At 38.7% G+C, this 13,805-nt stretch overlaps 1 protein-coding gene across 1 annotated transcript in view; it reads right to left on the bottom strand.

Moving 5' to 3' along the window:
- Positions 1 to 8,657, bottom strand: part of LOC114656256 (arf-GAP with coiled-coil, ANK repeat and PH domain-containing protein 3-like) — a 115,715-nt gene extending 107,058 nt beyond the window's left edge. Inside the window, exon 1 of the mRNA XM_051930400.1 lies at positions 8,423 to 8,657. Within this exon, the coding sequence (XP_051786360.1) occupies positions 8,423 to 8,469 (47 nt within the window). The 5' untranslated portion in view covers positions 8,470 to 8,657. The remainder of the gene's footprint in view (positions 1 to 8,422) is intronic.
- Between the last annotated feature and the right edge of the window lie 5,148 nt (positions 8,658 to 13,805).

Genomic DNA, 13,805 nt, shown 5'->3' with positions numbered 1-13,805 from the left:
AGATCAAATCTGTATCACATGAGGGAAGTGAATTAACATTAAGCGCCAGTATTAACAATTGTTTATACAGATAGCTCTCTACTTACTTGCGAGGCTAACATGTAGATTATGATGGAGTAAACAGCATAATCATACTTTTACTATGTAGTTAAATAAAACATGAACATATAAAACACAAACATATAAATTAAACTTAAACTTAGGCCCCATAAATAAACTGACTAATCACAAAATACAATGAAATCGAAGGATAATTACTATCTTTAATTCGTGTTAACTGTATCCTCCCCAACGTATGCAAAAAAAAAAAAAAAACACATGCACAAACAGAATGTGCATTGTTTGAATAGTGCAAATGTCTGTGAGTTTTTCCAGTGAATGCAAAGAGTGGAATCAATCAACTTAAAGATGGGCGATATTTGCAAGTTTCATTGTAAGCCAATTTGAAAGGTACTTATACTTTTAATTAAATCAGCCTCCAAAGCCTACAGTTGTTGTTTTATTGATTGTTAATTTTATTTTGTCCAGTCTGTGTCTCCTATGCTACTCTGGGCTTGAGGGTTATTATTATTGAAGGTAGTGGTGTTATTGTTGGATTGTTATCTGTGTTGTAGCCTATCATTTTTACCCCCCTTCCCATGTGGAGCACATGTTCATATTATAATACAAAAACCAATCTCAAAAAAACTAATGTCACAAACCTAAGAAAAAAAGAGTTTCTCACAAATCTGAAATGAAAACTGAAAAACAAAATCAGCTTTAAGGCATTTGTGTAAATGTACTGTATAGGCCAAGAATAATTTCGGTATTTACTAATTAATGAGGAACTGATAGAAACATTTACTACTAAAAGTTTACATTTCCATTTTTAAAATCAATTTTAAGAAATATTTATTTTTTCACTTACTAAACATTAAATGCAATTGAATAAATGTAGTATGTGCACATGAACATATCATTCTTGTTTTACTGTATTATGTCACAGACAGGAACATTAGCACGATATTTGAAATACAGATGAAACACAGTTTATTATTATTTATCTATTTTATGTCTAATCTGAAATCTGTCTTTACTATAAGCTTTGATTCTAACTATATCTGTTTCAGGTCAGGCATGCCTAAACCTTGCTGCAAGCCACAAAGCATACCTGGTGCTTAAGGAATTACCGTCCCACCCAAAATAATGTCACAATCTTAGCTACCATCACTTTTGTTTTATTCATGTGAGCAGTTTTAAAGACGCATTTAGCAGCAGGCTTTCAGTTAAAATTAGAAACTCCTCGAGCGTCCTTTCAAGCAACTATGACACCCAGCCACTTTGATTTTATTTGCTTGCAGAAAAAGCACACTGCCAGAAAACTGAATCATTTTTGCATCTGCTGTCAATCTTAACTAGTATTTCCTTTGCAACTCCAATATTACTTCCATTCACAAGTAAATGATCACACACTCTGCAATATGCAGGTTGTTGGCAGCCGACAGACTTTGTCAGTCTTAGAGTAGATGCCAAAAAATCAGATATACACTGTAACACACCTTTCACACCAAGCAAATTCTTTCTTTATTTTAAATGCCTAAATTTCTATGATTGGCTCATGAGGAGGTGAGACTCCCAGCTTAGTTTGTCTTAGCCTGAAAATGATTGTGTTGTACATTTTGGTGGCAACACTTAATAGTGACTTAATAACCAATGACACATGCATGGTATGCAATTTAGAAACATGACTATTACAACTACTATTGACAAATAAGTAGTTTGCAAAGCAAATAAAGTATTTCAATAAAAGGGCAACCATATTCTATTTGTTATTAAATGCATAGATGAACCTTTTACCAACCAAGGTACAGGCTACTATAACTGGGAAACTCCATTAATTATTTTAACACAGACCTAAAACCTGCAGTGGTAGAATTGTTACCATATGTATTCATTTCAAAGATACAGTCAGCATTAGGGACTGAACAGGAAACCTGTATTTTACAGTCCAACTCTTTAGCCAGCAGTCCAAACAACATGCTTTGAGACTGCTTCTCATTAGTAAACTAATTAACATTCCTGCCTCTCACATGGGAACTAGGGTATGATTCTCCAGTGTGACTGGTGAGTCTTTCCTTCATTACCAGACAGTGCAGGTATAGCACTAGATTTTCAGTTCACAACACTGTAGTTTGTTGGTCGCCCGGAAAACTAATCCAAAATACAAGTGTAACATAACAAGCATAACATGCCTCTAACATTTTCAAATGAAAAAGTATATTTTCATGCATTTGAATGTAAATAATCAAAACACCGGCAACTTCCTCATACTTACACGATCCTATTTCCAATTTTCTCCTTTGTCACAACTTGTGTAAAGTTTGCACGCCTTCCCTGCAACTGAGAAGACCTTCTCCAACTACTCTGTTTTTATTTCCTCCCACATTACAAACATTACTACAGAGACTTAGTGTGAGTGCATCAACATAACTTTACCCTGTGTGACCAGTAGGGGGTATGACAGCACCCAAACCCCATCCCAGGTTCTAAATGAAAGTTCTTATTAATCACAATATCTTTACAGGTTTTTATTTTCACTGATTCACAATTTCAATCCAAATAGCTTTCTTTCTTGTCTTTTTCCATTCCTCCACCATTCCTCCCAGGCACGCTTTGTCTGTCCTACACACCTAATTTCAACTCTCCTGGGTGAGGCAGAGCAGCTTCCTTTATACAGGATCCAGGAGTACTTCCGGTGCTACTACTTTACACACAAGGAGCACTACCAAGTCAGGCGGAACCTCCTTAAAATAAGGGAAACCCTCCCCATAGCGCCCCCGGTGGCTCCCACTACACCAAGCAGGGCCACCCATTGCAACTACGACTCCCATGTAGCCTGCAGGTGTGCACCCAGAAGATCAACCAGAGGGCTGCTGCCACCTATCATGCTGGGGGAACACATGGCCCAGGAAGGAAGTCTTCTTTCACCCTTCCATTTTATATATTTATAAACAGTGCTCAAGAGAGACCCAGAGGTGGTCTATTGGATTTAGGTCAGGCAAGCGTGGGGGGCAGTCAATGGTATCAATTCCTTCATCCTCCAGAAACTGCCTGCGTACTCTCGCCACATGAGGCCGGGCATTGTCATGCACCAGGAGGAACACAGGACCCACTGCACCAGCATAGGGTCTGACAATGGGTCCAAGGATTTCATCCCGATACCTAATGGCAGTCAAGGTGCCGTAGTCTAGCCTATAGAGGTCTGTGCGTCCCTCCTTGGATATGCCTCCCCAGACCCACCACCAAACCGGTCATGCTGAATGATGGTACAGGCAGCATAACGTTCTCCACGGCTTCTCCAGACCCTTTCATGTCTGTCACATGTGCTCAGGGTGAACCTGCTCTCATCTGTGAAAAGCACAGAGCAGCAGTGGTGGACCTGCCAATTCTGGTATTCTATGGCAAATGCCAACAGCTCCACAGTGCCGGGCAGTGAGCACAGGGCCCACTCGAGGACATTAGGCAGTCAGGCAACCCTGAAATCTGTTTCTGATTGTTTGGTCAGAGACATTCACACCAGTGCCCTGCTGGGGGTCATTTTGTAGGGCTCTGGTAGTGCTCATCCTGTTCCTCCTTGCCCAAAGGAGCAGATAACGGTCCTACTGATGGCTTAAGGACCTTCTACGGCCCTGTACAGCTCTCCTAGAGTAACTGCCTGTCTCCTGGAAACTCCTCCATGCCCTTGAGACTGTGCTGGGAGACACAAGAAAACCTTCTGGCAATGGCACGTATTGATGTGCCATCCTGGAGAAGTAGGACTTGTGCAGTACATATATATATATATATATATATATATATATATACAGTATACAGTATGTGCGTGTGTATTTATGCATATATGCAATACGTATGTAGTCACAAATATATGCCTGGGAGATCATCTTCCTGACTCAGCTAGGGTGAGCAGCACTACTAATGGATGACAGTACTAACTGCCTCTTCCCTTTCCCCTGCTGCTCTGAGAAGATGCCTGATGAGGGCACCTAACCCTACCCACAGTGCCCAGAGTAGGCCCTAATCCTCAGATTGGGGCTCTATAATGGATGGCTTTGGAAGGTGGCATCTCATTTCTTGAATAATTTCTAGAAACAAACAGAGTTCCTGTGAAATCCTTGGCAACACACTCCAGACAGAAAATCATTTTGCTTGGGCTGATTTTTCTTCAGCGGTCTTTTATATTGTGCCACAGTCCACTCTTTTGCTTTTTTTTTGATTATGCACTAAATGGGACTACCTAATTGATACCCCTATATCCTTGTTGTCTGTCTGGTCAGTCACTAATATATATTACATTATATATTATAATATATATTTATATATATATACACACACACACATACATACAAATATGCACTCTGAATATAGTCATTACTAATACCAGAGACAGAAAGTTCAATTTAAAGGTTGAGTGTTATTAATACAAGTCTGTTTCACATACTGCTGTACTTTTGCTACAGTGAAAATTATTAACACTTATCAAATCCAGAAATACTAAATAAGTTCTGTGGTAAGGTCTGGCTTTTAAAAAGGAGGTACAACCATCATAATGCTAATAGTGAAGCTGATATCGCTATAAGCCAGTGCACTGGCAATTAATGATAATTACAGAATTTTACCTTTAATGTAATTGCCAGAATGGGCAGGATACTTTTAATGTCATCTATGGCTGTACATAAAAATGTTTATATAGACACACATACTGCATTTATTTAAGGCAATTGAATTTTACTGTTACTGTATTACATATCTTCATCAGTACATCACTCTGAAACTGTGTGTTAAGATAGTACTGTATACTTAATAAATCAAACAAAAAATATTTAATACTGTAGTAGTCTGCGGTGGGCTGGCGCCATGCCCAGGGTTTGTTCCTGCCTTGCGCCCTGTGCTAGCTGGGATTGTCTGGGATTGTTTCCAGCGGACCCCCATGACCCTGTGTTTGGATATAGTGGGCTGGACAATGACTGACTGACTGACTGTAGTAGTGCAGTTTATGAAATTACACTACTACTATGCTGCACTAAAGGCATTAGAAAATGCTAATCTAGATCTTTCCCACTATCCAAAGTAATAAGAACTAGATGTTTATATTAAATTCCATCTTACAATTTCCACATAGGTATGAGTTATGCCATACTCATCTGATCTATTATTTATTAAAAGAATGTTACATGCAACAAATGGTGAATGCTCAACATTAAGAGTAGAATTATGAAAATATATAATTTAAATTACTACACTTAAATACACATTTTTTCCTTCTGTGTAATTTCCATAAAGTAATCCTAGCAAATAAGAACTATGCATTTACACTTTTACAAATGAATTCAAGCTGAACTATTAGCTAAATGCGAAACTAAAAACTGCAATAATGTAGGTAACAGAGGCTCAACATTGCCTATACAGGTAAATCTGAGCAGATTCTTTTGATGAACAACTACCAAAACCAAAACATGGCCCATTTAGAATTTGTACCAATGACACTCAGCATAATCGAATGTTAATGGCTTAACTAACTGGGAACCACACCTCATTTAGTATCACATGTCTACATTCTAGCTTTTTACCTATAAATTTTATTTTAATTGCTATACAGTTTCGATATCCTGATTTGGCTCAAAACAGTGCATCAGTGCAATGACCCCTCATTATACTTGAATCATGATTTGTTTCCAGCTTGTATGCCTTCTGAAGTAGGGTTCTCAGGGCATCTGTGTTTAAATGGCTTCTTACCATAGTCACCATAGTTTACTCTTAATGTTTAAAGACTGGGTCACGGAGTCTGGAAATAGGTTTTCAAAATGCATTGTAATTCAATTTGAATTTTACACACATATGTATTTATTTATTTTGTAAAATGGTGTATAATAAAGAAGGACACATAGTGGTGAAGAGGTTAGCACTAAGGCCACATGGATCTTGCTTTCCTGGTTAAAATGCAGCACCCACGTTTAAGAATATTATGTATCCATATATTGCAAACTAGTTAAGCCTTGAAAGTTGATGACATGTGGCAAACAACTCCTACAGGTGTCCCAACTTTTGTTGATTACTTACAAACCTACTGGATAATATTGTGACATAATGATGAGAAAAAGGCAATTAACAGAAGAAGACAGACTATAATAACCATTAAAAATGAAAGTATTTTCTTTAGAGAAATTGCAAAGAAAGCCAAAATGTCAGTGAGTGCAGTTTCCTATGCCATCAAAGGGAACCTGGAAACTAGAGGAAAGGAAGATTTAACAAGAAACAGGTCTATTAGACCCAAAGCCACAACAGAATTAGAAGACAAGTTTCTGAGAGTCGAGAGCTTGTATGATAGGTGCCATACAGGGCAACAGTTTCAAGTACATCTTAACACCATCAGAAACTGTTTCCATCGACCTTCAAGACTTAATTGACTTCCATTGCTTCAGGAAGGCTGTACGTTGTTAACCCATTACTTGACACTATAGATAGATAGATAGATAGATAGATAGATAGATAGATAGATAGATAGATAGATAGATAGATAGATAGATAGATAGATAGACAGAATTTTATGATAAAGGGGCAGCTGTATGAAGCAGGAAGGTGACAACTCTTAGTCCACAGTTAATTTTCTGGCATTCTATTTAGAGTTGGCAAGATCTATGTCTATGTAGGTTTTCTGTAAGTACTACGATTCTTGCGAAATCCAAAGACATGCTGTAACACTGCCTACTAATTCTAAAGCGTCCAGAAGGTTTACATCTGTGTACCCTTCAATTGGCTGTCATCCTATTCAGAAAAGCTTACTGTCAAGCACCCATCATCATGAAATAGGCTACAATTGACTGAACCTCAACTGATTGATACAGTTACTCTTCTTTGAGCTGCACTGATTCATGACTTTATGGTACTATATTTTTTATATAATTTATTATTATTACTTATTATCTGGATGAAGTTTTTATCCCAGACATCTTTAAACATTTCAGAGAATAAATCGGATTACATTTCTTTTTGTCTTCTTCTTCAGTTGGGGCAACACAGGCAAGTGAACTGACCTGCTAATGATCACATAGAGTCAGTAATGGGAACTGGACCAACAACCTCAGGGTTTGAAGTCCAAAGCCTTAACCAATAAGCCACACTACCTCTGGATGCTTTTGTGCACTATAGTGATTTGGAATGTAATTCATTGTTAAATGTGTTGCATACAAATAGACTGGTTTCAGAAAATCTTTGACAATAAATACCTCAAAATAAATACCATTTTTCCAAAGAATTAACTTCGCTCCAAAGTAAATGCAAAGTGGCTAAAAGCGAGAAACTGAGCAGCTAGCATCATAGTCAGTTCTTTGGGCAAATGAATGCCCTGGATGGCACCCTCTAGATGTGCTGCAACTCGGCGAGTGTTGAAAAATCTGAAGGTCTTTGATGATGACTCTAATTTCTCACGGACTCCTTATATATGCATTAAAGGACTCATAAAACACTTGAAACGTGAAACACGTGCTTAAAGAATGTTCCGTCAAGCTAAGCAAAGTCAAACACTGAACTGCAACTACAAAAATGCTTCCCCTTGAAGCAGCACATCTGGACTCCAGGCAGATCCAGCACAACCGCATATTGACGGATGCAGCATCTGGAGCTGATGTATGACGAGTAGGCCTGTACGACTGGGTCAGTGCTTTGTCTGGCTGGAGGGTATGGTATGCTGCATTTGGCAGCCACTGCCTCATCTATTTCTCCCACGAACGGGTTTCGTTTCTTATCCTAAATGTCCAGACCCTTACTCCCATCTCGATCCGACACGCCGCCCAAATTAAAGCGCAGAGCTGAGGCGACTGTTGCCCCATTTGACAAAGCTTACCCAGGCACGGGACCCGCCCATCTGCCTACAAAACCCGTCACTCGCCTAGGAAAAGCCCAGCTCGTTTCAGCGGCGTCGCGTCACGAATATATAAATGTTATCATTATGAGGGGAAAAAAATCAGTGACTCATCTTCAACCGAGCAGACGACAAAGAACACGCAAACGGGGTTCATTCAAAACGTCAATCTAGAGACAGGGCCGCGTGACAACAACATAGATCCCCATTCGTAGAGGCGGAGAAATTCCCCATTTGGACCTTTCATGGTTCCTGCAACGGGAATGAAGTTCTAGAATTGGGTCAACGGCTAACCAACCCCCCCGGTGGCGACATTTGTAATAGATGGATATGGTTGGTAGACCCTGGTAATAGACAATAAACTTAAAATAGTTAAATATGCCCATTTCGCATTCTCGCAAATGAATGAAGTACTGGTAAAATAATACTGATAGACAAAAATCTAATTTTAATGACCAACTCTTCCCGAAAACGCGGCGCATGTATCCCTCCCGCCACCGTTCGCTCCCTGTGCCTTTATCCTACCTGAAACGAGGGGAGTCTTTAATGCACTCTTCAAAATCCACCGTCATGGTTGTCTGCTAAAAATCCTTATCACGCGATTAAAGTACGAAACGCATTGCCGGGAATGGTTGAAAAGCAGCAGGGAACGGTGTCGAACTGATGCGATAAACTGTCTGTCTAGGCAGCGGTCGCTCTGCTGCTGACTTGACAGGGAGGCGCGGAGGCGCGGCGGCTGTCAGCGCGTCTCTCGGTTCTATTAAGGGAGCGTCGCAAAAAGTCCAGTCACAGTAAGAACGTAGACTCTTGCGTGCTTAAACGCGCAGGGAAGGGAGGATACCGCAGAGGCAACAGCTGGCGGAGTTGGCATCCACATACCATTTATTCATCGTTATGAATCATTCGACCATTTTATTAACCCGCTTATTCAGAATATTTTTTTCGGGAACCGGCAGCATCAGGCGATAGACAGGAAGAAGCCATAGGCTGCACGCCAGTACATCGAAGACCCTGGGACCAGTTTAGTAAAGCCAGTCCACGTAACATAGTATTACGGTGGATCAAAACGTCCCTAATATATATACCGTGATTCTGCTTTTGAAATGTCCCGATTTGCGTAAAAATACGAAACCCTTTTCCATGTTTAAACTTGAACCTGAATATAGTAATTTGAAAATTACTAATTAGAATCTGGCCTCAATAGCCTACGGCAGCGTTTCTCAACCTTTAAGTATTTGCGACCCGAGTTTTTATAACAGTTTTAATCGCGCCCCCCTAACGTTTTTTTTGAAAGGAGCCCACTAATACCAATTTGCTCTTTTTTAGTTAATGATATATCATAGATGCATATTTTATTATACCTACTTAACTGTTATCGACGTTTATCTAACTGTATATTTATTTTTCTAGTATCAGAATGTAGTTTAAGTTAATTTGTTTTGGTTTCAATAGATGTATTTTTTCATATTTTCGATTGTTGTTTTCTTTTTTTCACATCTTTGCGCCCCCCTAGGGGGCCCACCCTACAGTTTGAGAACCACTGGCCTACTCATCAAGTGGGATTGGAATTGTCTTCAAGTAGTAGTTGGGGATTTGAATTGCCTTTCACAGTGGCTATCAAAAGCGACACATCTTTAGCCACTACAACTAACTTATTACTCAGGTGACACCTGCTTAATTCCAAAAAGCCTTGAAGGTCACAAAGGTATGAACATTATTATCAAATCACGAGAGAGTTCTGACATTCCAAGGGTTGGTCATTGGTCACCTTCACAGTAGCAGTTGTACTGCTCCATTCAAAGTGCGCATTTGCAATTTTCTTTGCAGTTACTCACACCAGGGGCCTCACTTATAAAACATCATCCTACATCACATCATCCTTCAAACTTGCGTATGCGCAAAAGAGGCTCAAAATGTACATATGCAAATTCCCATGCAAATGTCGGGATTTATAAAGGAATACTTGATGGTGGAACTTGTGTATATTTATGGCAAATCTGACCCATACAAACACAACAATTCGGATAACCTGGGAAATGACGACACCCTTGTTAATGTATGGAAATGCAGCCAAATCAGATAAATGACTGTGGTACATTTTTATAATACAGTTTATTATAATAGTTCTGTGAATTATTAAAACTAAATATATATTAAACCTCAAAAGGGTTGAATATGATGTACAGACTATTTCAGTTTCATTTTATGAGGGCCAATGCTGTGTATTTGCACCAAAAATTTTTTTTTTGTTTTTTTGTCAGTTTATATAGCTTACCTTTTGTCTATTCTTAAGGAACTGGCCAACAGGACAGTAATATCCCTGCCAAGCTTCATTCCATCATGCCTGCTGTGCTGAAGCCATTAGCTGACAGAGAAGGCGTTACATCCTGTTTTCGTATGGTGTGTGTACATACATAAACATATTTTTAACAACATAAAAAGGCAATTTGCAGCATTGTCCAGTTCTTCTAATGTAATCAGATCACTTTAATGCACTCATATTGCAGTAAGGGCATCTAGCGAGAATGAAGCTGCTTCTGTTAACCATTAAGCTGTTACATTCCATTAATGCACAAATCACCCTTGATGCCAAGTCGATAGCCTGGTTCAACCCTTGATTCATTTATTTTGTGGCAAAGCAGATTTAGCAGATGTGATGGTACTGTATGTGGTGGCAGACTTGTTGGTAAGAACTGGCTGAAACCTCCATTTTTCATATGTTCTGTACTATTCATTGTATCAGCAATCATGTCATTGCATGTGCCAGGTAATAGCAGCTGCCCACTACGATGCTGGCACCTTACGCCTTTCCTGGACCACCAGAATGCAGAGGAGAGGAGCTATAATGCCATGCATGATCTTGTGTGCTCAGTTGCTGAGCTCTTGAATGCAGGCGGTGGAATCTTGACACATCAGTAGGAAGGCGGCTGTACCAACCAGAGAACTTCTGCAGCATCATGATTGCATATGCATAAGGTTGATTAGCATTGAGGCACATTCAGAAATGCACATTTGTAAGATTATTGTGATTTATAAATGTAGGTTTATAGAAATCTGCGTATGGCAGGTTTGTTAAACCTGATTTTTTTTGCTGGTGTGCACATATTTTCACACTAAAATCCATGTGAAGATTTATAAATGACACCCCAAGTGAATTAAAAAAAGTAAAGAATCCTAATTATATTTTTTAGATTTTTGTGAAATATTTGTGAAATTACATTATTAAAACACAAACTTATTTCTTTCACCCACCATAATGTTGCTTGTACATACCTCAGGTTCACAAAACTAGAAAGGCCCACTCAGCCATTCTAATCACATTAGACTGCCATGTGTAGATCACTAAAAACAGATAAACATAGGCTAAACAAAGCATTAAACAGAATAAAAGACAATAATCCAGAGTAAAATACTAAATACAATACTAGAAGAAAACCTTGAACAAATAACACAATTTGTGATATAACACACACACAAATTATCCTGAGCATCTGGACAGAGAGGTAAACTGAAAGAAGGATTAGAATGTTAGGTTAAGTTAAACACCTTTCTGAACAAATGAGTTTTAAGTTGTTTTTTAAAATGGTGTATTGAGTCAGCTGATCTAATTAATTTAGGGAGGCTTTTCCAAAGTCTGGGCGCTATACAGCTGAAGGCCCTGTCATCTGTAGATGACATCTGTCATCTGTTAATGACAGTTAGTGTGGGGCATAACAAGATTGCCTGAATCAATGGACCTTAGTGGTTAAACAGGAGCATAGTGATGGAGAGGTCATTGTTGTAGTCCAGTTTAAGGCCATTTAAAGTTTTATAGGTTATTAATATAATTTTAGATTCAGTCTTGTAAGACACTGGGAGCCAGTGAAGGCAAATTAGGATGGGTCTTATGGTCTTGCTGTTGCGGGTATGTTTTTATTATTCCTCCTGAATATTTACTAGATTATGAAGTCTGTCACCAGCAAGAAAAGAAATCCAATTGACCTTATGGACTAAACTTGAAGATCTTGATTTTGCAGATGATATCAGTGTTCTCTCACTCAGCCAACCAATTAATGCAGGGAAAATTATCAGACCTGCTTAAAGTCTCAGCCCAGCTAGGACTCAGCATCAACAGGCAGAGAGAGAGAGAAAGGTTGGGAGCATGCACTGATATAGCCCGTTCAACAGAGGCAAGTCAAAAATCCTAAATGTTATGCCAGCTGTAAAGAACCAATAAGAATTAAGGAAGAAGCTGTAGACGAAGTAAAGTCCTTCAACTGTCTTGGCACTGGAACAGACAAAAAGGGTGTGAAGTGATGCTCACGTTAAAATGTGCATCAGCAAAACCAGTGTATGATTCGTCCACCTCAGAAACATAAGCCATACTACAAAGATAAAGCTATACAACAAAAGTCTCTGTGAGAACATGGGGCTGGATTGTATTAAAAGCTGATGAGAAGTCTACAAACAGGAGCCTTGTGGAAGTCCAGATACCCTCCAAGTGTTCATACAACAGGTGAAGCAAAGTGGCATTGGTGTCCTCTGTGCTCCTATTAGACTTGTAGGCAGTCTGACATGGATATAACAAACCCTGAGTTTTCTCTGTCAACTTCCTCTTTATAAGTTTTTCAAATGGTTTTATAACCAGTAATGTCAGAGCCACTGGTCAGAAGTAATTTAATGTTTTATAAGTGCACTATAGAAAACATTGGCATTGCCTGGCGAGGATAGGCCGTTTGTGCTTGCCCCCCCACCCCAAATATATTTTATAACAGTTACAGATAGTTGATCATATACAGAATTATGATTCATGTACTTTGTCATCACCTCAAAACAGCCATAACAGAATAAAAAAAAACAGGATACAAACAATATCAAAATTAGTCAGCCAATGTTTCTGGCAGCATCAATACAAAAAACAGGTGTTCAGCTCTCTCTAAAGGTTGTGCTTTTGAAGAGATGTTTAGTAAGATGTGAGATTATTAGCGTAAAAGTGGGGATAAGCACAGTCACAGGACTGGTCAGAATTTGAAAGTTTTGAATAGAAGTGATCTGATTTATTTATTAAATATAGCATGTCAATTTAAAGCTTTCACAGGACTGTATGCAAAAACATATGGAGTGAAATGTCTGCATCACCTCCTTCAATTGCAAGTAACCAGCCCGTAAAATACTGAACAAACATATATTGAAGAATAAGCTGGAACACATAAATTGAGGCTAATATACAGGACTGTCCTGGGAAATATAGATATGTGGTCACTCTATTACTAATTAACACATTCTTACGTATTTCATTCAAAATAAAACTCAGATTCTAGTCAAAACAAATGACAGATGGTGTCAAGACTGAAAAAAATGTTGTTCATCAAGTAAAGACCTAACATCTTTTACATCTCACATTTTGACATGTAATCCTATCAAATTCCTTTAAATCAATGTGTAAAGTTGGGTGTTTAGTCAACTACAAGGCTGTTAATGCAATGGACAAGAATCAACAACAACAGGTGGCATAAAAGGAAAGTCCCAGTCTAACTTTTATCCTTAATTGTTATTCTGCATCTATCCATAACAATTCATTATCAAGCCCATTTAATCCAGTCCATGGTCACAGGGGCCATACCTTATCACAGCAATTTTTGTTGCATAGCAGGAAACAAACCATTATATTGCAGGCTATACTCATGCACACCAGGCTAAACTTGGAGTCACTAGTAATCCATACTTCTAGTCAAAGGCTGCTCAACCAGAACTACCACTTCACATAAGTATCATTAATTACTGTGACAAAACCTACTGATTTTACTGAGACAATGACAATTTTTAACCTCCTGTCTCTCTGTCTTGAAAAAATCTTGGTGATTAGCACTCTGTTATAATGAGGAACACTACCAATTGTGCAAGCAGAAGTGGTATGGTTTAGCCACTG

This window comes from Erpetoichthys calabaricus, chromosome 8 (genome assembly GCF_900747795.2).
Source record: "Erpetoichthys calabaricus chromosome 8, fErpCal1.3, whole genome shotgun sequence".
Lineage (NCBI taxonomy): Eukaryota > Metazoa > Chordata > Cladistia > Polypteriformes > Polypteridae > Erpetoichthys > Erpetoichthys calabaricus.
Note: the sequence above shows the minus strand (reverse complement) of the source record. Positions and strands in the feature narration are given on the sequence as shown.